Source organism: Pimephales promelas, chromosome 20 (assembly GCF_988280905.1).
Source record: "Pimephales promelas chromosome 20, fPimPro1.hap1.1, whole genome shotgun sequence".
Classification (NCBI taxonomy): domain Eukaryota; kingdom Metazoa; phylum Chordata; class Actinopteri; order Cypriniformes; family Leuciscidae; genus Pimephales; species Pimephales promelas.
Window position 1 is genome coordinate 5,287,524 of NC_142788.1, and position 22,817 is coordinate 5,310,340.

At 39.4% G+C, this 22,817-nt stretch overlaps 1 protein-coding gene across 4 annotated transcripts; it reads right to left on the minus strand.

Moving 5' to 3' along the window:
• Window positions 1–9,209: 9,209 nt before the first annotated feature.
• Window positions 9,210–22,416, minus strand: nudt3a (nudix (nucleoside diphosphate linked moiety X)-type motif 3a). Of its 4 annotated transcripts, none has more exons than XM_039689844.2 (6): window positions 22,148–22,416; window positions 20,432–20,530; window positions 14,014–14,058; window positions 12,989–13,073; window positions 10,249–10,263; window positions 9,377–9,671 (listed from the first exon to the last, which is right to left on the minus strand). In XM_039689844.2, the coding sequence occupies exons 1-6, from the start codon at window positions 22,244–22,246 to the stop codon at window positions 9,514–9,516; spliced, it is 501 nt and encodes a 166-aa protein (XP_039545778.1). In that variant the 5' UTR covers window positions 22,247–22,416; the 3' UTR covers window positions 9,377–9,513. The 4 variants fall into 4 exon arrangements, with proteins under 4 accessions (XP_039545779.1, XP_039545778.1, XP_039545776.1 ...); XM_039689842.2 differs by having other exon boundaries at window positions 20,420–20,530; window positions 22,148–22,384; XM_039689845.2 differs by lacking the exon at window positions 10,249–10,263 and having other exon boundaries at window positions 9,210–9,671; window positions 20,420–20,530.
• Between the last annotated feature and the right edge of the window lie 401 nt (window positions 22,417–22,817).

The window sequence follows — 22,817 nt, forward strand, 5'->3', positions numbered from 1 at the left end:
ACGACGCGCTCGCGCACTCTCCGCACGCCGGTGGGGGATGGTCCAACCGGGGCTGTCAATCACCGGGAACCACCGCGATCCACGACGCCTTTTCCCCAAGGATCAGGGAAAAATACGCGCCTGCTGCTTATTTCTATTTCTTACCATCTTCGGGAAGAAATGTAGGCTATGATTTTTGAACTGTTTTGTTACCTCTATATCACAGTATAGCCTATTCACGTTGTTTATGTTTATGCCTTGTTCCTTTTTGCTGTCAAACAAATATTAGGCCTACAAATTATTATTTTTAGATAACAGCGGCTACTACTTCCACCTCCAGATGCATCTTCTAATCTTCCTCTAACACTAACCGAGAGAAGTCAAGTCAACCTTTATTTATACAGCGATTGTTTCAAATAAGCAGCTTTACAGTGATGTCAGGATAATAATGCAACCCTGTGTGTGTTTGGCTATGCTATAGTGATGCACCCATGCCCCTCAGGTTGGCCAAACTTTGACCATTATATAATCGGTGCTCTGAGGATATACATATTATTATGTAAAACACATTAGTACAAAGCACTCTTTCATCACACGGCATCTTCCTTCTAAGCATTAAAATTAATCTTTACCGCCTGATTCACAAATGGCTGTGTGGGAGTATCGCCAGGTGACGCATGGAATATTTATCTATACTGAAGCTGTTACAATTCACAGCGTTTGTTGTTCTCTACACACATTGACCAGGGTTTATTAAACCGTCTATATGATGTCTGCTTTTAAATCTGCAATATGTCTCCAACACGTTTCCTGTCAGATGTTAGACATTTACAAGATGTCTAAATATGTTAACAGATGTTTTCCAGATCAAGCAATCAATGGAAGTTGTGATAGTTTTTTTCCCCCTTGTTGTGACGAACAGTTTGCTCACAAAACTTTTGCGTTCCCCAGATAAACTGCATTTCGTTCACATAACACAAAGCTACTCGGGGGAACGCAAAACATTCACGAGAATGCAAAATCATGGATCATTTTTTCCATCCTTTCTCTTTTTTTCCCATCACAATGTCCCTTTAGGGTTTCCGAGATGACACTGCAAGAAGAAAGCTTTTTATTATTATTTAAGATTACAAGGGCACATATTTAAAAATAGTAATAATAATGAAGTGCACATACAAATACTGAAATATTCAGTGGAAAATAAGAATATTTCATGCTGACTTTAAGAAGTCAAGTCATTTTCATTTATATAGCGCTTTTGACAATGCAGATTGTTTCAAAGCAGCTTTCCAGAGATTAACTTAATATAATTTAAGGTAACAGAGATTGGTTTGGTTTTACAGTGGTTCTTGAATAATATTGTCCAGCTAAAGTTAGTTTTGATTGATTCACTTCCGTTGAAATTATTATTTGATATTCTGTTTTTCGTTCTCTCTAAACAGACTTTAAACTGAACCTGTGATAAACGCTGATGGCGTTCACATGCGCATCAATAATTGATAGTTATGTGCATTTGAATATACACTCACCTAAAGGATTATTAGGAACACCTGTTCAATTTCTCATTAATGCAATTATCTAATCAACCAATCACATGGCAGTTGCTTCAATGCATTTAGGGGTGTGGTCCTGGTCAAGACAATCTCCTGAACTCCAAAATGAATCTCAGAATAGGAAAGAAAAGTGATTTAGGCAATTTTGAGCGTGGCATGGTTGTTGGTGCCAGACGGGCCAACGTCTGAGTATTTCACAATCTGCTCAGTTACTGGGAAACGCACAACCATTTCTAGGGTTTATCAAGTATGGTGTGAAAAGAGAAAAACATCCAGTATGCGGCAGTCCTGTGGGCGAAAATGCCTTGTTAATGCCAGAGGTCAGAGGAGAATGGGCCGACTGACTCAAGCTGATAGAAGAGCAACTTTGACTGAAATAACCACTCGTTACAACCGAGGTATCCAGCAAAGCAGTTGTGAAGCCACAACACGCACAACCTTGAGGCGGATGGGCTACAACAGCAGAAGACCCCACCGGGTACCACTCATCTCCACTACAAATAGGAAAAAGAGGATACAATTTGCAAGAGCTCACCAAAATTGCACAGTTGAAGACTGGAAATGTTGCCTGGTCTGATGAGTCTCGATTTCTGTTGAGACATTCAGATGGTAGAGTCAGAATTTGGCGTAAACAGAATGAGAACATGGATCCATCATGCCTTGTTCCCCCTGTGCAGGCTGGTGGTGTAATGGTGTGGGGGATGTTTTCTTGGCACACTTTAGGCCCCTTAGTGCAAATTGGGCATCGTTTAAATGCCAACGCCTACCTGAGCATTGTTTCTTACCATGTCCATCCCTTTATAGCCACCATGTCCCCATCCTCTGATGGCTACATCCAGCAGGATAATGCACCATGTCACAAAGCTCGAATCATTTCAAACTGGTTTCTTGAACATGACAATGAGTTGACTGTACTAAAATGGCCCCCACAGTCACCAGATCTCAACCCAATAGAGCATCTTTGGGATGTGGTGGAACGGAAGCTTCGTGCCCTGGATGTGCATCCCACAACTCTCCATCAACTGCAAGATGCTATCCTATCAATATGGGCCAACATTTCTAAAGAATGCTTTCAGCACCTTGTTGAATCAATGCCACGTAGAATTTAGGCAGTTCTGAAGGCGAAAGGGGGTCCAACCCCCTTATGTATGGTGTTCGTTCCTAATAAACCTTTAGGTGAGTGTACAGTATGTGCGCATAATTCCCTACAAACCATGCCTAAACAAACTACTTGTCTTGTCTATAAATTTTGATACAGAATTTTATTTTAACACTTCGAGGTAGGTCCGTGAAGCCTAAATTCCACAACGCTTTATCTGTAGAGTGGTATAGGGATCCTCCATAGGGAGAGGTTGGCACTTCAGCACTGCATTGTCATCGGGTCCAAGCGAAGGTCTTGATCTGGATCCGGCCTGGTCTCCCAATTCAACCCAACGGACCAAGGAACCACACTGTAATTACATACGTTGTATAAAAAGCAGCAGTGTTTGTTTTGCTCACTTATCTCAAAATGAATCTTCAGGTAACCTAGAGCTTAGCCGAAGTGCCTCTTTATTTTAAAATGCTGCCTAATTGCTCTTCTCTGAAATAGGTAAACGGTAGAATGCTGTCCCGAAATCCTGATTCCTGTTACAAACTGTACATAAACACCTGCCGCGGCTTGCCCATAGAGGGCGCTGGACCAATCTGCCTGTCTGGGTTTTTTTTTTTTTATATTTAAAATATTTTTTTAATAATCTCTCATTTTGAAAAATAATCTGTGTTAATTACATGCTAATTATGCATTTACTTTGGAATGTGTTTAGAACTCTCCAGAATGATATTTGCATTCACTTTCAACGTCGTTACGTTTATCGTGTTGGTGTAGTAGTAGCCAATAGGTTGTCTTCTCAGGGCTCCAGTTCGCTCAGCCCTACAGTGTTGGAATTTAAGCCAATGGTTCCCCGGTTGCTACCCTAAAAGTTTATAGTTTGCCAATCAGCGCCGTTGAATTTTATGGTTTGGGGACTCTGAATATATCGCCCCTAGTCCCAAGATTAGAGGAGTGCACCTGCTGCACGACGGGACATTTACCTCAGAGAGGAGTGCAAGTGAAGCATGGCGGCGACGTCGAGTAACGTTAGCACTAATGTAGTCATGGGAGTTGAGCTAGCCCCAAATGCAGTTAAATCTCTACACCTGAATCCTTTCGAAAGAAGAACATGAGCGGAAAAACTCGTTAAAGAACTCGGACCAGACAAGCCAGAAGTGAATGTAACCCAGCAGGCGCGAGAAAAGGAGAAAACCTACAAGAGAACCTGTTCCCGAGGTTGGTTTGATCGAAAGGCTTGGCTAACCACTGCTTTGTGGTTACGCCATGCAATATATTGCTTCCCTTTCTGTTTAAAACAAGTGCTTGTGATAGCTCGTGGACACAAGACAGGGGTGACAGACCTGAAACATATGTCAGAACGCATTAAGAAACATGAGCGGGCAAGAGTGCATACGGACAACTCTGTGAAGCTAGCCCTGCTAGGCCGAATTAGCATAGCCACACAGTTAGATGAGGGACACCGCATTGCCACAAGAAGGCACAGTGAGGAGGTGGACAGGAATCGGCATATTTTGTTAAAGATCATTGAGACCGTGAAATTTGGTGTTGCCTTTGAACTTGCTTTGCGTGGTCACGATGAGAGTGACGCATTAGAAAACCCTGATATCTGCTGTCTAACTGATCTTGTGGCCTCAATCGACCGTGAGTTGGAGGTGCACCTGGAGAACGCCACTCTTTTTAAAGGCACTTGCAAAATGAACTGTTAGACTGCATGTTGTCAGTCTTCAAAGGCTGCATTCTGGAACAGGTGAAACACTCGGACTATATCGCCTTTCAGGCAGCCGAGAACACCGACATCTGCACTCATTGTCAGCTCGTGCTTTTGCTACTGTACATAGATGGCCACAACAACATTCAAGAATACTATTTTGAGTTTATCGCGCTTCCAAATGCGACTGCTGATACGATTGCCACTGCATTATTGGAGTCTGAAGACCATTCTTCCTGTGGGAAAAGAGAGAAATGTAATTGTCCAGGCCTATGATGAGGGGTGCTACTGGTGGAGTGCAGCGTAAAGTGCAAGTTGTCTACGCCGGGATCACATCAGTTGAACTTATAATGCACCAGGCAAGATCCTACATCCCAAAGATTGGCCATTTTTTTTCAGACATTAGGAGGTTTTCTACATTTTTCCCAAGTCATTCAATACTTGTGGGGTCCACACAATGTAATCTAAACATGACACACACACACACCATCTATCTCTCCAACTCACTCACTTTAGACCACACACACACTCGCTGTCATTATCTTACTCTCTCTCTCGCACACAGACCTGCTATTTCAATTTAATAAGCTTTATTGGCTGTCTCTGTCACTCTCTCTCACTCACACATACATGCACAGAGGAAATCACCTCTACGAAATTCAAAATTTCCTGGAGGTACCCACACAACATAATCAAAAGAGTTCATCAAAGTTGTCCTAAGACAAGAACAGGTATTTTTCAAAATTCATGTACAACCCAATTCCATAAAAGTTGGGACACTGTACAAATTGTGAATAAAAACAGAATGCAATGATGTGGAAGTTTCAAATTTCAATATTATATTTAGAATACAACATAGATGACATATCAAATGCTTAAACTGAGAAAATGCATAATTTTAAGGGGAAAAGTTGATTTTAAATTTAATGGCATCAACACATCTCAAAAAAGTTGGGACAAGGCCATTTTTACCACTGTGTGGCATCCCCTCTTCTTTTAATAACAGTCTGCAAACGTCTGGGGACTGAGGAGACAAGTTGCTCAAGTTTAGGAATAGGAATGTTGTCCCATTCTTGTCTAATAAAGGCTTCTAGCTGCTCAACTGTCTTAGGTCTTCTTTGTTGCATCTTCCTCTTTATGATGCGCCAAATGTTTTCTATGGGTGAAAGATCTGGACTGCAGGCTGGCCATTTCAGTACCCGGATCCTTCTTCTACGCAGCCATGATGTTGTAATTGATGCAGTATGTGGTTTGGCATTGTCTTGTTGGAAAATACAAGGTCTTCCCTGAAAGAGACGATGTCTGGATGGGAGCATATGTTGTTCTAGAACTTGGATATACCTTTCAGCATTGATGGTGCCTTTCCAGATGTGTAAGCTGCCCATGCCACATGCACTTATGCAACCCCATACCATCAGAGATGCAGGCTTCTGAACTGAGCGCTGATAACAACTTGGGTTGTCCTTGTCCTCTTTAGTCCGGATGACATGGCGTCCCAGTTTTCCAAAAAGAACTTCAAATTTTGATTCGTCTGACCACAGAACAGTTTTCCACTTTGCTAGAGTCCACTTTAAATGAGCCGTGGCCCAGAGAAAACTCCTGCGCTTCTGGTTCCCGTTTAGATATGGCTTCTTTTTTGACCTATAGAGCTTTAGCCGGCAACGGTGAATGGCACGGTGGATTGTGTTCACTGACAATGTTTTCTGGAAGTATTCTTGAGCCCATGTTGCGATTTCCATTACAGTAGCATTCCTGTGTGTGATGCAGTGCCGTCTAAGGGCCCGAAGATCACGGGCATTCAGTATGGTTTTCCGGCCTTGACCCTTACGCACAGAGATTGTTCCAGATTCTCTGAATCTTTGGATGATATTATGCACTGTTGATGATGATAACTTCAAACTCTTTGCAATTTTTCTCTGAGAAACTCTTTTCTGATATTGCTCCACTATTTTTTGCCTTAGCATTGGGGGAATTGGTGATCCTCTGCCCATCTTGACTTCTGAGAGACACTGCCACTCTAAGAGGCTCTTTTTATACCCAATCATGTTGTCAATTGACCTAATAAGTTGCAAATTGCTCCTCCAGTTGTTCCTTATATGTACATTTAACTTTTCTGGCCTTTTATTGCTACCTGTCCCAACTTTTTTGGAATTTGTAGCTCTCATGAAATCCAAAAGAAGCCAATATTTGGCATGGCAATTCAAAATGTCTCACTTTCAACATTTGATATGTCATCTATGTTGTATTCTAAATATAATATTGAAATTTGAAACTTCCACATCATTGCATTCTGTTTTTATTCACAATTTGTACAGTGTCCCAACTTTTATGGAATTGGGTTTGTACACGACTTGTAAATTTGGTCCGTTGAGAAATGTTGCCTTGTGAAGCAAACCGAGCCAAGAAGAAATTGCAAGAAACTGTAATGACTGCACCAGAGATTCATGATATGCATGTAGCATTTATGTTTTATTAATTAAATTGTTGACAACTGTTATACAGTCAAATTTTCTTTTCCCAATATCAGATACAGCAGAGCGATACAGGGTATACTGTATGTGCTTGAAACGTTACAAAAGGAAATACAAAGGACTGAGGAAAGATTTGAGATTCTTGAAATGTTTTCGAATACTTTACACCAAAACAAATCTCTCTACTAAACAAAAATTGAAGAAGTGTAAAAACTTATTTTCAAACAATGCAGCATTTACAATTCAGGAACAAATCTGGCATGATTTCAGTACAAAGAGTGTTTTGTTCATTGCTTATTCACATTTCACTAATGATTGCCATACATGGGTAGAGAAAGATCATATTAATCATAAATCATTAGACGGTCATCACCAGTGTCTGCCACAGCTGGTAAAGGTGCAGTAAACGATTTCTGAGAAACACCGTTGAAAGTGGATCAGACCGAGCATCACAACAAACGTGTAGCCAGCATCAGGGGGCGTGTCCACTCATGATGGGGGAGGAGTTAGAGTGAGCGAGCCGATCAGCTTTAGGGGTTGTTTCCACTCATGATGATGGAGAGTGAGCTAATCAGCATTAGGGGGCGTGTTCACTCATGATGGGGAAGGAGATAGAGTAAGCAAGCCAATCAGCATTAGGGGTCATGTCCACTCATGATGAGGGAGAGTGAGCCAATCAGCATTAGGGGGTGTGTCCACTCATGATGAGGGAGAGTTTGCAAATCAGCAGTAGGGGTGTGTCCACTCATGATGAGGGAAAGTAAGCCAATCAGAATTAGGGGATGTGTCAACCCATGATGAGGGAGAGTAAGCCAATCAGCAGTAGGGGGTGTGTCCACTCGTGATGAGAGAGAGTGAGTGTGCCAATCAGCATTAGGGGGCATGTCCACTCATGATGAGGGATGAGAGTGAACCAATCAGCACTAGGGGGCGTGTCCACTCATGCTGAGGGAGGAAAGTGAGCAAAGAAGGGAGGGGTGTGTTTTTTTTAATTTATTTTCAAATATCAACAGTGTTTAAATCACTTACTGCACCTTTAAATGTGCTGTTGTTGTGGCACAGGTTTTACTATTGAAATCACATTGATCAGTATTAAAATAAAATAAAAATGTATACACACATTGGAGGACCATTTTTGGATTGGGTTTAGTGAACTAAACTTATAGCAAAACAATATATTTTTAGCTTTCCAATTAATAATTAAACATTGAAATGCTGATAAGACAAGTTCACCTAAACAATTCCCATCTAAAGTACATGTTTGAGAAAAATGTATAAATCAGAAACAAATAAAAATAACTATTTATAATTAGGACAGATTAAATAGGTTTAAGACCAAGAAAGGCGCCTTTTAAAAATGAAATGACACCATTATTAACAGTCATCATCAACAAATGAAAAGAGGTCAGTGAATATCCAGTGTCCGAAGAGAAACTACAATCAAGTTGTAAACATTTCAAACAAAATCCATCCCCTTACGAGAGGCAATTCATTAGACAGTCAGCTAACCTTGGCATCAAGTCTTTCGACTATTCACATTATTTCAATCATACAAAACCACATACTCTACACACACACACACACACTCACTCGTTATAGTTTATAAATGGACAAACAATCATTTGAAATTATTACAACTAAAACTGAAATAACCGAGACATTTGTAAATTGTTGCTATTGTGCAATGATTATGGGTGCAAAGCCCTCAGAAGAGTGAGGAAGAACATCAGCGGTCCAGCGTACGAGATGTATGCCACTGATGTCATTTCACTGTAACTCAATTCCTGAATGTCCATCCACAGCTTCTTTTCTCTTACATACAATCCTGTGGCACAACAAAACAAGTGCACTCAGTGAACTGGACCTACCAGCATCACATGAAGCCACTGAATTAATTCCCTTTCCCCAGGACATCTAGGATTGCAGGCCCGGAAAAATCCCCACTTCAATTTCTATCAAAATCTCCTTCAATGGTAAAAGTGGTGGTCTACTAACCACTAAACCCCATCAACATTAATACATTTTACAAATGTGTTTTTTTAAAAACTAATCTGACAGTACCTGCGTTTGTGTTCCCGAGTGTGTAATATTGGCTGATTTCAACTCCTTTTGATCAATTTAAGACATGATACCCATTTTGCTTAGCAGTTTCAAGATATGCGATTTCACCACTAAACAAACGTCGAATGGCCCCGTTCATCATTACGAACAAGAAAACATCAACATTCGCTTTAGAAAACCTAAGACTCCCTGTATTTTAAGTTCATTAATGTGTGACATGCTCATGCAAATAACTCAACCAACTCAATATAACTGCACATTCACACAACGCAAAACCAAAGGGCCACAAAACACCATCATCAACACGTCTGACAGCTTTCTCTTTAAACACCACTTACTTCAAGACACGATAGTGTAGTTGCACTCAATAAACCTGATGTTAGGAAATGAGAATCTCATGCAAGCATTCATTAAAACACAAGACAAACTTTCATTTGCCAACTATTCTTCGACTTTTCTCTTATATCACACATCCCCAGACTCTACTCTGTATCTGAACACTAAAAAAGGCTGGTACAATGCAATCAGATTTCATTCAATGTTGTCATTAATGTGCAGAAATGAAGAAAAAAAAGAAAAGAAAAAAAAAAAACAGTGATAGTGGTTCGGTCGGGTAAGAAAAGGTAGAAAACCGGATGATTCTGCAGGTTATCTGCTGCTGGAGAGATTGTGTTGGTGGTTGTTGTATGTGCCGTTGCTGGACACACAGTCCTGCTGAAGGGCCTGGAAGTAAGAGGCTTGCACAGGTTTATGACACTGAAGCACACGCCGGGCCTCTTCAGTCTTAAACCACTCCCTTTTCCTGCCTGTGGACAAAACACAACACACAATCTGCATTCACGGTGTGTCTGGAAGTAGACGACGACTTTGAGATTGTGCTCGGAGCCGATCGTGTGTTTCTATCACTAAATATATAAATCCGCACTAGGTCACATTTGCAAAAACTAAATTGCAAACTTGGTTATATGTAAATTAGAGCTGTCAATCGATGAAGAAATACATTTTTTTCTGTGATTATTAATCTTTTTTTTTTTTTAAATATTTCATAATTTAAGAATTTCAGTTAATCTCCAAATGAATGTAGAAACATGGTAAAGTCTATTTTTAATATTTTTAGACAATATTTAATATTTGTATATTTTAAACACTTGATTAACGGCATTGTTTTATGAGTGAAGGCCACTTTCACTGATACTAATACAGATTCTGATGTCTCGTGAAATAGATTTTTACACGAACATTAATTATAGCCATTCAACATTAGTGTATTTTTTTTAAAACATTTATTAGGCTTAAAAATATATATATAACAACTTTTAAATGCAAGTGAACTTCAAACAAACCTCACATAAACCCATAATAAATCATATAAGTCATATTTACCTGTGCCCATCCAACCTAACAGGTAGAAAATACAGAAATTGAATAAAGTTATCAATCAGTCTGCACTACATTAACTATAAATCACATAGAGATGAATCCTTATTAAAGCTACAAAAGTTCTTTAGAGAAGAGCAGTGAGCATTTGTCTGTGAGCTTTGTTCTCTGATTAACATTAATGACAGACAGCATTAGTGGCTGCTGTTACTTTAAGACCAGCTGACAGAGCGAATCTCACACGCATCTCTTTATGCTCATTTAAAGGGTTAGTTCACCCAAAAATGCAAATTCTGTCAGTATTTACTCACCCTCATGTTGTTCCAAACCTCTATGTGTTTATTTGTTCTGCTGAACACAAAGGAAGATATTTGGAAGAATGTTTTAATCAAACAGATCTCATTCCCCATTGACTTCCATAGTAGGAAAAAATACATACTATGGAAGTCAATGGGGAATGAGATCTGTTTGATTAAAACATTCTTCCAAATATCTTCCTTTGTGTGCAGCAGAACAAATAAACACATAGAGGTTTGGAACAACATGAGGGTGAGTAAATACTGACAGAATTTGCATTTTGGGTGAACTAACCCTTTATTAGACTTTATTTAAGACTGCTCTTATGAGGATACTCTACAAAATGGCCCTTTTGGCATAATTATGTGCGTTATTGTTTGTTCAAGCGTGATAGAGAACTTGATACTGGCGTGCGTCTTTCTGTGCGTTGCGGGTGTCTCGACACAATCCCAGCCGAGGAATAAGAGTCTTATTAAAAGCTTAAATAGCCAAACGATCTGTCATTTTCTAAAAAAAAAAAAAAAAAAAAAAAGACATTTATAAACTTTAAACCAGCTGTGATGCGGCACACATTACAAGGTCACGCATGTTCTGGTTCAGAAATGTAGAGTAGGGTGTAAATAGCATTTGACTTGGTCTTTGCACGGCCGCTTTGTAAATTCCTCATCTGGGATCGTGTCGAGACTTTGAAGCTGCACTGAAACTCTCATCCGTTGGACCCCATTGAACTCACTATATGGAGAAAAATCCTGGAATGTTTTCCTCAAAAACTTAAATTTCGACTGAAGAAAGAAAGACAATTATCAGGAAATTTTCATTCTTAAAGGGATAGTTCACTGTGAAATTAATTTTTGATATGTTTTATCTTACCTCAAGGGCATCCAAGATGTAGGTGTCTTTGTTTCCACAGTATTTTCAAATTCAATTGACATTTTTCAGTCAAACCGTTGTTGTCTAGAGGCAAAGGGGGTCCACCAAAAAGCATGCACAGAGAAGTCAAAATTAAACATGATTTAATGACTCGTAAATGTAAGTACACATTGATGGCCTAAGACACGAAACGAGCGGTTTTAGTGAGAAAACGAACAGTATTTATATTGTTTTTACCTCGTGTAATCCAAGTGATCTGAATCAGTTGTTCAATGTCCAACTGAACCGAACTGAAACAGTTCAATGTTACGCCCGGAAGTGATCGCTTGCGTGTGACGTCACTCAATATTTACACGGAGATTTCGGAAGTTTTACCTTTTACCAAACATATTTAGATATACCGAAATCGTCTTCCATTGCGGTTTCCCGTATATCTAAATATGTTTAGTGAAAGATAAAACTTCCAAAGTCTCTGTAAAAACAAAGAGTGACGTAGGCGCGCAAGCGATCACTTCCAGCGCATGCGCAGACCAAAGCGCCCGTGCCGTCAGATCATTTTGTCATGGCTATGATTACAAGACATAAAATTATATAAATACTGTTCGTTTTCTCACACAAACCGCTCATTTCGTGTCTTAGGCCATCAATGTGTACTTACATGTACGAGTCATATTTAATTTTGACTTCTCTGTGCATGCTCTTTGAGGTGAACCGATTGAGGACCCCCTTCACCTCCAGTGTATGACTGACAGACAACTCCGGTTTGACCAAAAAATTTTCAAAAAATTGAAAATACTGTGGACACCTACATCTTGGATGCCCTTGAGGTAAGCTAAAACATATTTAAAAAATTAATTTCAAAGTGAACTATCCCTTTAAGTGAACTACTCCTTTAAAGGGATACTCCACCGTTTCTTTCATATTAAACTATGTTATTCCCTTAACTAAGACGAGTTGATACATACCTCTCTCGTCTCAGTGCGTGCACTCAATCTCTGTGGCGCGCGAGACACTTTGATAGCACTCAACTAGCCCAGTTCATTCAATATGGGCCAAGCAGAGAAGCGACCAAACACCTCCACATTTTCCCTATTTAAATACAGTTACACGAGTAGTGTAACTCGACCTAGGATGGTGACACAAAACAAAACGTTGCGCTTTTCTAAGTGTGTAAAGTGGATAACTATATTGTATGGCGGAATACCACAGCAAGTGCTTGGTAGCCTTCGTTCTCTGCTTGGCCCATATTGAATGAACTGGGCTAGTTAAGTGCGATCAAAGTGTCTTGCGCGCCACAGAGATTGAGTGCACGCACTGAGACGAGAGAGGTATGCATCAACTCGTCTTAGTCAAGGGAATAACGTAGTTTAATATGAAAAAACGGTGGAGTATCGATTTAACGTTGACAGCACTAATCTAAAAATCAACCTAAATAAGGCTGCTGCCATTTTCTAATTAAATTATATAACTACGGTTTTGACCAACAAGAGCAGATTTTGGGGAGTCTACTAACTGGAACGGGTAATTACGGTGATACAGTAAACGCACAAGCTAGCCTACAAGTGTTTCTCAATCTTACCAATATTCACAGAGTCCTCCCAGTCCTCCATAACCTCAGTCACGATGAGAACGTAGACGTGCGTTCTGTGCTTTCGGTCTCGGTTCTGTGCAGAGAAACAACTCGTTTCAGCACAAGTTACGCCCTCACAGAAAATACTGCACTCACAGGAATAAATGCAACAGTGTTTTAGTGACATTAAAATTAGAGCTTCAACTAGTGTTTGTTAACCAATTAATCTGCTCAATAATTCTGTGATTCATCCGATGAAAAACCCAATAATTACAAATTATTTAAAAAATCTAACATTGTTTATTTTTATTCCACATCCTGCCCAATGGTGTCCTTCCAAAAATGTGGAATTTGAAGGCAGTGAAACTATAGTGAATGCAGGCCATGCTATACATTGTGTAAAAAAGGTGTTACAAAAGCCATACAAACCAAAAAAATAAAAAAAAAATGACTAATTGCTTACCAATTTAAAGCAGGACTTAAAATAACAAAATAAAAAATGAAACAAAAGCTAGACTATGTTAATTATACTGGATAATAGCACTTTTACTGTAACTACCATCACTGCTACTGTTCTTTTACATGTAGAATTTGAAAACAACATTTAATGTCTAAAAAGAAATATTTGTCAGAGTAGAAATAACTGTGAATTTCTATACAAAGAAATCAGATCTGAGCAATACATCATCTTTCAGATGTTCAGTTTCACTACTGTGAATAACTACACATGGCTGATGGAAGTTTTCCATTAATAACATACAGACAGGATTAATCGATAATCAAATCTGTTGTTGATTTATTTATCGATTATTATTGATTAGTTGTTGCAGCTCTAATTATAATAAAAATCTATAATGCTGCAACATTATTATCAACCTTTTTACTTCTAAAACCTGACTAAATATAACTACTAATCTCAAAACTTTATTCTTGTAAAATGCCTTCAATGAGATTATCCTCAAGACATCAGGACTTTACTCTCGACACCACTGACAGTGTGTTTGTGAATGTTGTTTGCCATCAGAAAAGCTCACCTCAAAAACGCCGAGCGATCTTCCTAGAGTGCCCTTGACTCCTGCCTGTGGGAATGAAACATGTCGAGTGAAATGCTGAACTCTGCCCTTTACAAATGGGTTATAACCATGCAATTTAAAGCTTTAAGACCTTTCTAAGACCTGAAAAAGGAAAAATTTATATTGTACATTAGAGGTGTGCAATATAGAGGGTATGCGCGTGACGTCACCGTCGGCCGGAGTGCCTGCAGTTACTCACAGTGAGTGGCAAAAAAACTGAGCGGCTGTATATGTTTTCAGCGTGAATGCCGCAAAAATCAAACACAACACATATAAAGTGAGAAAGAGCTTTGCGATTGACTGTACAACTAGATTTGACCAAAAAAAAAAAAGATTTTTACAGACTGCTATAAAAGGAGGAGCAAATGGATCAATTCACAGAAACAACTGGACTCCAGTCAGCGAAAGGTGGATTTGCAGTTATCATTTTGTGCCAATATGCTGAATTTAGCTGTAAAACCATACCCAGATATTTTGTATTGTTATATATATTAACAACTCATCAATTAAATATTTATCATTGCATATTCTGCATTATTGGATGTTTTTTAATAAACACTGACCAAAAAAAATAAATAAAGTTTTATGGCCGGATGATATGATGATGCATATAGACCTTATTCAGAGCAGCGCCATGACAGGTATGAAAGTGAGGCTGTGAGGGATAGACTTACCGTGTTTCCAATGGCATCCGCTGTAAAAAGCTCCTAGATTACTTACAATTTTCCACAGCTTACATTGTCAGGAGTTTTTCATCAACTAAAATTTCTTGGAAAGATATTTTTCCAGTGTTTCATGAGCAGAACAATCCGAAAACACATTAAATAACAGTACAGCCCATTGAAGAGATGCAAGTCTATCCCTCACAGCCTCGCTTTCATTCTCATTAAAAATCAAAGATGGGGCTGCCGGCGAATAAGGTGTATAGGCTATATATAACACGGATTTAAATGATCACCCGGATTTAGACCTACCTATATTGTATTTATATAAAGCGTTCACAGGCAAATTTGCTTTATGTTTAGGTCTATATTGCTTTTATTTCCCCGGTGTCGAAATCAGGCAAACAGAAATGTCAGGAAACACGATTCCTGGCTGCATGTCAATATCCATGGATCATTGGATCTTTACTAAGTTGTAAGGAACACTATATTGAGTCCAACATTTAGTTTAAATTGATAAAATTGTTAAAATTGTTTGTTTTAGTCGCATTTTTGCAGTTTCCCTTATTAAATCCAGTCACGCAGCAGATCTTTTGCCACTCAGTCAGGCTTCCGGCGGGAAAGTGACATCAACGCATTCCCTCTATTGACAAAAAAATGATCTGTATTTTCAAAGATTTTGTTGATGATAATAATTAGATGATATTTTGCCGTGTGTGTGTTTGTGCGGGTACAGTGGCTGGTTTAAGGCTGTTGTGGAGCTGACTCATGAAGATGGTTATTATTATTTTTAATCCATGCGATGGTCAGTTCACAGCAGTGACAGAAATGAACTGTATATTAAATGGTGAAACTAGCAAAACGGTTCGCCTCCGAAGGGTCCGGTGGATACAAATACGGCGACGATGATCCGCACGCCGCTGTTCTAGCTCTCCAGAGCAAATACAGTGCGGTGAATCTCTCGATGAATGCTCGATCAACATAAACAAAGATGGCCGTCAACGGGTTTCGGTTTTGACGCGCGCAAATTTCGCTTCAAACTTTTTATTTTACCCGCGTCAGTTTCGCTCTTGACGCGCGAATTAAAGGGTTAGTTCACCCAAAAATGAAAATTAAGTCATTAATTACTCACCCCCATGCTGTACCAACCCCGTAAGACCTTCGTTCATCTTCAGAACACAAATGAAGATATTTTTGATTAAATTTGAGAGCTGTATAACTACCACATTGGCTCCTAAAGGACTGCCTCTTGACGGCCCAGAAAGTCAATGAAGAAAATGTTTAAATATCCCAAGTGACTACCGTGGCTCAACTATATGTTTATCAAGCGACGCGAATACTTTTTGTGCGAAAGAACAAACAAAAATAACGAGTTTATTCGACTATTTCTTTTCTTCCTTGTAGGCCAGAACGAGATTTCCTTAGATTTCCACGACGCATGCGCGAGAATTGCGATCTGAAGTGGTGTAAGCAGATCGCAAATCTCGCGCATGCGTCGTGGAAATCTAAGGAAGTCTCGTTCTGGCCTACAAGGAAGAAAAGAAATAGTCGAATAAACTCGTTATTTTTGTTTGTTTTTTCGCACAAAAAGTAGTCGCGTCGCTTGATAAACATATAGTTGAGCCACGGTAGTCACTTGGAATATTTAAACATTTTCTTCATTGACTTTCTGGGCCGTCAAGAGGCAGTCCTTTAGGAGCCAATGTGGTAGTTATACAGCTCTCAAATTTAATCAAAAATATCTTCATTTGTGATCCGAAGACGAACGAAGGTCTTACGGGGTTGGTACAGCATGGGGGTGAGTAATTAATGACTTAATTTTCATTTTTGGGTGAACTAACCCTTTAACACACAGTGGTCAAGCGTCAAAGTAGACGTGAATTTGTCGCGTTATTCGCGTCCGTTGTGAACGTAGCATAAGTCATAGCGTCATCTAAAATATAAGATTTCTCATAAATAAAAATAAGACTTTAAGACCAATTTTGGCCTTGAATTTTAATGTAATCTAATAATCTAATTTAATACATTTTAAAACTTAAGGAACCCAGGACAGTAAAAATGGTTTACAAGTTGATGTCTTTGGTGAAAAGACACATCTCTTTTCTAAACAAATTTAGCCCTACATATTCTGCATATACTGTAGAAAACTAAAGAGCTTCTCAAGTAAACCTGAGGTTATTTGTGTGTGAGGCTCTGACCAGTAATCCCCACATGTGGAACAATCCCTATTACTCGACTAAGCGTGGAAAAGTGAGAACTGCATGACTAAAGGCCTGTTTTTCACGCGCGTTATTCGTCGACGTTTAACGCCTCGTGACTAAACAATGGGCGCCAATGTGAGTGTTCACACCGACGCGAAAAACGCCACGCGTAAAAGCGTCATTTTTAAAAAAACGCCTCGGGTTCGTTTTGGGTTTGCTCACGTGTCTGGTACTTCTGAAGTTACAGTAAAACACAACTTGAGGGCGCTCAAACACAAAACGGTCTTGCCGAGCACACATACGCGGCGAAGAAGAGATAAGATACCTATGGGCAAGATGAATGTTGAGCTGCTGGTCTCGGAGCATAAAGAGCTATATGATAATATTTATATTAGTATTTCTGTAATAATAGTATAGTATACGGTGACCAACAGTTCCCGGGACATGTGTAAAACGGTCACTTTGTGCTTTATAGAAATCTGAGTTGAGATGAGAACTGCGCATAGTGTGCATAGTGTCAGTTAGATTTTGACAAGTGAGGAGAGGAGATAACCGCTCTGCCGACTCTTTGTATTCTTTCTTTTATTTTTCTATTGTGACCAGATGTTTGTTTGTGGTTTTTTTCTCACTCGATCCCCATACGAGGAGGACGAGTGTTTGAGTGGTTTTATTAAACGCGGGGAAATACGACAACTCTCGTCTCTCGTGCATCTGTTCATCCGACAACTAGTGCTATGTTTATCTCTGGGCAACATCTCAACTTTGCGTTACACATGTCCTGTTTCCACGTCCTGTCCTGACTGTTTTTAAGTGATGAAAATGTCCTGGTTTTCAAACAAAAACTGCTGGGAAAGATCAGTTCTACAGCAAAATATAGATGGGCAAACAAGGTGGACGAGGAAGAAAAACAAGATAAAGAGAATGAAAACTAAAGATATAAATAGATTTTGTTAGTTCGTTTTTGTAAGTTTGTGAGAGCTATTTTTTGTTAGGCCTACATTTGGAGGCATTTCTTTTAGTTATTTATTATTTATATATTTATTTTTCTAATACAGAAGACATTATTTCTATCATTATTTCATTCGTTTTTTTCTATCTGTCATAATAAAACATTGAGACATGAATATGATCACCCTAGTATAGTATTCTATTATTATTTCGGTTTTACATTAAGCGCCATCTAATGTCAGGGAATGAATTTGCATGTTCACTCGGCTCATCGTCAGCGAAAAACGCTTGGGTGTGAACACAAAAAACGTGTTGAAAAACGCAGACGAATAACGCGCGCTGATATTCGTCCCGGTGTGTACGGGCCTTAATGATGCAGATGTAACAGTCAGGGAACTGTAAAAAAGGAATAGAGCATTTAAATGATAATACTTACAGTGAAGTTCACTAATGGCGCTTTTCCACTGCGCAGTACGGTACGGTTCGGCTCAGTACGCTTCGACTCGGCGCGGAACAGTTCGGCTCGCTTTGCGTTTCCACTGCAGTAGTACCCCTTCAAAGTGTGTGGGACTGATCGTTATTTGCGCGCGCCTCTACTGCCATGACGTCATCTTAAAAGCGCCACATTTTCAAACCCACAACACAGGAACAATGGAGACTATCGAGGGGATGGTGTTCCTGATTCTCGGTATGTGGTTGTTTTTAACTGCTAGACGGAAAAATGTGTTTAAAATGAGGCTGATGGCAGCAAAACAAAAATACTGCTAAAAAAGTGTCTCGTGTCTCATGTCGCAAATCCAATGACGCTAGTTAGTGTTGGGCGATATGCTCCATTTTCATATCGTCCTATCGTCAGCCAGTGAGATCGGCGATACACGATAGTATCGTGAGGGGGCGGGGCTAACATTTGATTATTAACTTGATTATTTAGCCTACTCATTAATTTGCTTGTTTTATTAGCCTACTTCGTTTTATATACGAGAATCTTTTTTCTATTTTGCTAGCAAAGGTGGAGTGTTTATTAATAGGATCAGGTTATAAAAAGAGATCCTAATCCTTTTGTTTGTCAACGGGAAATTTACGGACACATTAGCCTATCCTCATGCCGTTACATACAGCATTTTGACTAGGGCCTATTTCTGCACGAGATGAAAACACGTTTTAATAATTTCTTGGGTCAGAAAAAGTCGGAGTTTGCGATATGTGCCCCCCTACCGGTGCGCTCGCACTTCACATGCGCACTTCAGTAAGCACGAAGTACGCGGGTTAATGTGTTTTAAATGCCGGGAGAAACAAGAGCAAGGGCCAAACGTCCAGCTGAGTCGATCGGTTTATACTTATACTTATGACTTGACTCTGATAAAGGAAACGTTTACATGACCACATGCATTGTCAAGTTTATTCAACATAATCAGGTTAAGAAAGTCGTCGCATGTAAACGCGCTCAATCTCTGAAAGTGAAAGTAAAAACGGACTGCTTTCGGAATCTGCATTAACGCCGCGTTCCCTCAGAGACGACGATGATAACGGTAACTATAATACTATTTTAGTGATATTATTATTAATACTATTTAGTAATTGTATTGTTTTTAGTGTTAGTGTCATTAAACGTTTTGTTAATGTGTTACGGAAACAAATACTGACGAACAACGATGCCGTTTTCATCTTGGATCTGTAGGAAATTGAATTTTGCGTCTGTTAAAACGAGCACACTTGATAATTTGTGAATGGATCACCTTGCAATTAAATTTTGATGTGGGATGTTTTTTAGTCTGTTTTAAAAACATTCTCTTAGAGGAGTCCTCATTAGTGCGTGTGTTGTTGCAATTGTTATGAGGTGATGTCGTTGTAAATTTAGGCAAGGCAAATTGATTGTAGTTCCTAATATTCATTTAATAACAATACTAGCTTTATAATAATAATAATAGGCCTAATAATAATAATTTAATACATTATGGTGAAACGAGCCAATTATCATATTGATATCGTCAAAGGCATCTGCCATCGGCGATATGTCAGACTATCGTCGATACACGATACTATCGTCTATCGGCACAACCCTAACGCTAGTAGTGACGCTGGTAGTGACGATTCTGTCTGACCAATCAGTGATCTGCAGTGTTTCACGTCACATTTTAGTACCGGTACGGTACGCTTGGAACCTCAACAGACCAGGTACCATTTAAAGCGACCTGAAGCGAACCGTACTGTACCGTACCATGCAGTGGAAAAGCACCACAAGTGAGCCGTACCGAACCGAACCGTACCGTACTATGCAGTGGAAAAGCGCCCTTAGCAAACATTAGTCGATGCACTGGAATGTGAAGCAATACTTTTACGGCATTTATTAATCTTTTAATGCATCTAATTAATTTCCGTTGTATAAATAAACACTATGCATAATGAACAAACTTGGATTAACATTACACAATTTTGTACAACCTGGCTAGTGCGACCCTAGAACCGATTCTTGGAGTGATTCTCCTGGATTTCACACGAGTCCATCATCACAGTAATAAGCACATTAAATACGTGTTTTAAAGCAGGAAAGCCCACCTCTTCACACACCTCCCTGACAGCAGCGACACCGGGCTCCTCCTCCGGCTCCATCCCTCCTCCGGGAACGATCCAGCAGTCGGGATGACTGCTGCTGCTCACCAACAGCACCTGACACACACACACACACACCGTCAGAGACATGCGGATCAATGATCAGACATCACGGCGTACCACACTAACACTCTCTCCTCCTCCTATCCTGGTGTAATGTGCAGAGGCAACTTTAAAGTCAACATGAAACCAGTCATAACTGTTTTTACTTCTAACATATGCTGTGTTTCAGAGTTTAAAGGAGTAGTTCACTTTTAAAAAAAAACTTTTGCTGATAATTTACTCAACCCCGTGTCATCCAAGATGTCCATGTCTTTCTTTCTTCAGTCGAAAAGAAATTAAGGTTTTTGATGAAAACATTCCAGTATTTTCTCCATATAATGGACTTCATTGGGAACCAAACGGTTCAAGGTCCAAATGAGAGCTTCAGTGCAGCTTCAAAGGGCTTTAAACAGATGAAGGGTTTTATCTAGGACCCTTCGAGTCATGACTCGAAAATAGATTTGTTCAGTCACGAACGCGCATCACAGAACAGAGCAAGGCGACCATTTGTGCTTATAAAACTTAAACTCTTTTATTTATTTTTTAAATGACTGATTGTTTCGCTAAATAAGACCCTTATTCATCATCTGGTGTTGTTTAAAGACCTTTGAAGCTGCAGTGAAACTCTCATTTGGACCCTGAACCATTTAGTTCCCATTGAAGTCCATTATATGGAGAAAATCCTGGAATGTTTTCATCAAAAACCTTAATTTCTTTTCGACTGAAGAAAGAAAGACATGGACATCTTGGATGACATGGGGGTGAGTAAATTATCAGCAAAAGTTTTTTTTTTTTTTAAAGTGAACTACTCCTTTCAGCGCTTTGGTCTAGGGCTAGGCTAACAAAATCACTGACACAATTATACTGCATTTAGTGAATAATGGTTACAGGCTATGGAAACTAAATTAATACTACTGATAGTGATAACAAACAGTGAGTTTGAACTCTGGAATCTTTTAACATGGAAAAAAAAATCAACATTATGTAACACTAAATGTTCCATATTCAACTTTATTAAATACTAATAATATAGCTACTTTTGAGCTTGTTACTCCAGCTGTTGTTTCCTGGTATTAGCTAACATGGTCATAAAAATAGGCAGTGGTCATCATAATAAACTACTAAACTATGGTACAGTGAAGGTATAAGATTCATATATATAACTTACATTCATTAGTACTAAATCTGACAGTAATCGTGCACTAGTGTGTATTTGATATTTACATTGTGCTTCAAGATGGTTTAAACGTGTGAGATTAACTTAACCACATGAGAAATGTCCAAAAGATCATGTTAACCCCACTTTTTAGCAACAATTTGAGGGAGATATCACAGTAATGCATGCCTTTACAGTATTAGCAAACACCGTATTATTATATTGGGGGAAATTCTAGTAACGTTACCGTTAAACATGGTTTTACTAACTTACAGAAAAAGACTATCGAAACCAAAAAACAGATATGAGCCGATATCATTGTGGTCGAACAATACACACATTCATCACAATACACACGTACAACTTTACTTCTAACACCTACACACTGCTAAACGTATACGTTGATTTTGTTTAGAGTTAATGTATTTGTTGAAGTAAAGGTAAAGACGCAGTGATTGCGGGCGGGCGTGCGTCACCTCCTCCTCGCGCTCGTTCCTGAAGCACAGGCAGGCCGCGCGCTTTTTATAGCCATCTCTGTCATACGTGCGCGTCTGGTTGGACTTGTGCTTTATCATCGCGCTGAACCGATGAAAGTCCTTAACTCCTGTCAGCTCTGCGCCTCTCAATGCAGTCCGGCAGCCACAAACCCCTCTAAAGGCCTTCTGCTAACACGAATATTCCCTCCGTCGCTTCATTTTGTGAGTCTTGTGAGCTGGAGTCGTCGCACAGACGCCATTACTCTGAGTTCTGCGTAAACTGCGTAGCATAAGCACAACCCCAAAGAGCGTTTCCTGTTTGTGAATATGAGGTTGCGCAGTAGAGGTGGAAACATGGGTGGAACTGGTTTAGAGCGCACGTGACATTACCGTAATGTCACGGTGATTTTTCTACCATTATATTTATTAATTTAGTGTTATTATATAATTGTGGCAGGAATATAATATCTATATAACTTGACAGCTCACTGAAACCTTTGGGAAATAAAGTAAATAAAGAGCTAGTGGGTGGCCCGCACTTTTCAGCCAATCGGAGAACGTACTTAGCTTGTCAATCACTTTGGGCGTTTGGAATTGCTGACATCAGATTAGCTGGCGTGTCTTTGGTAGGTGTGGTTTATAAGCTATTTTGTTTACGTCAAGGTTTCAT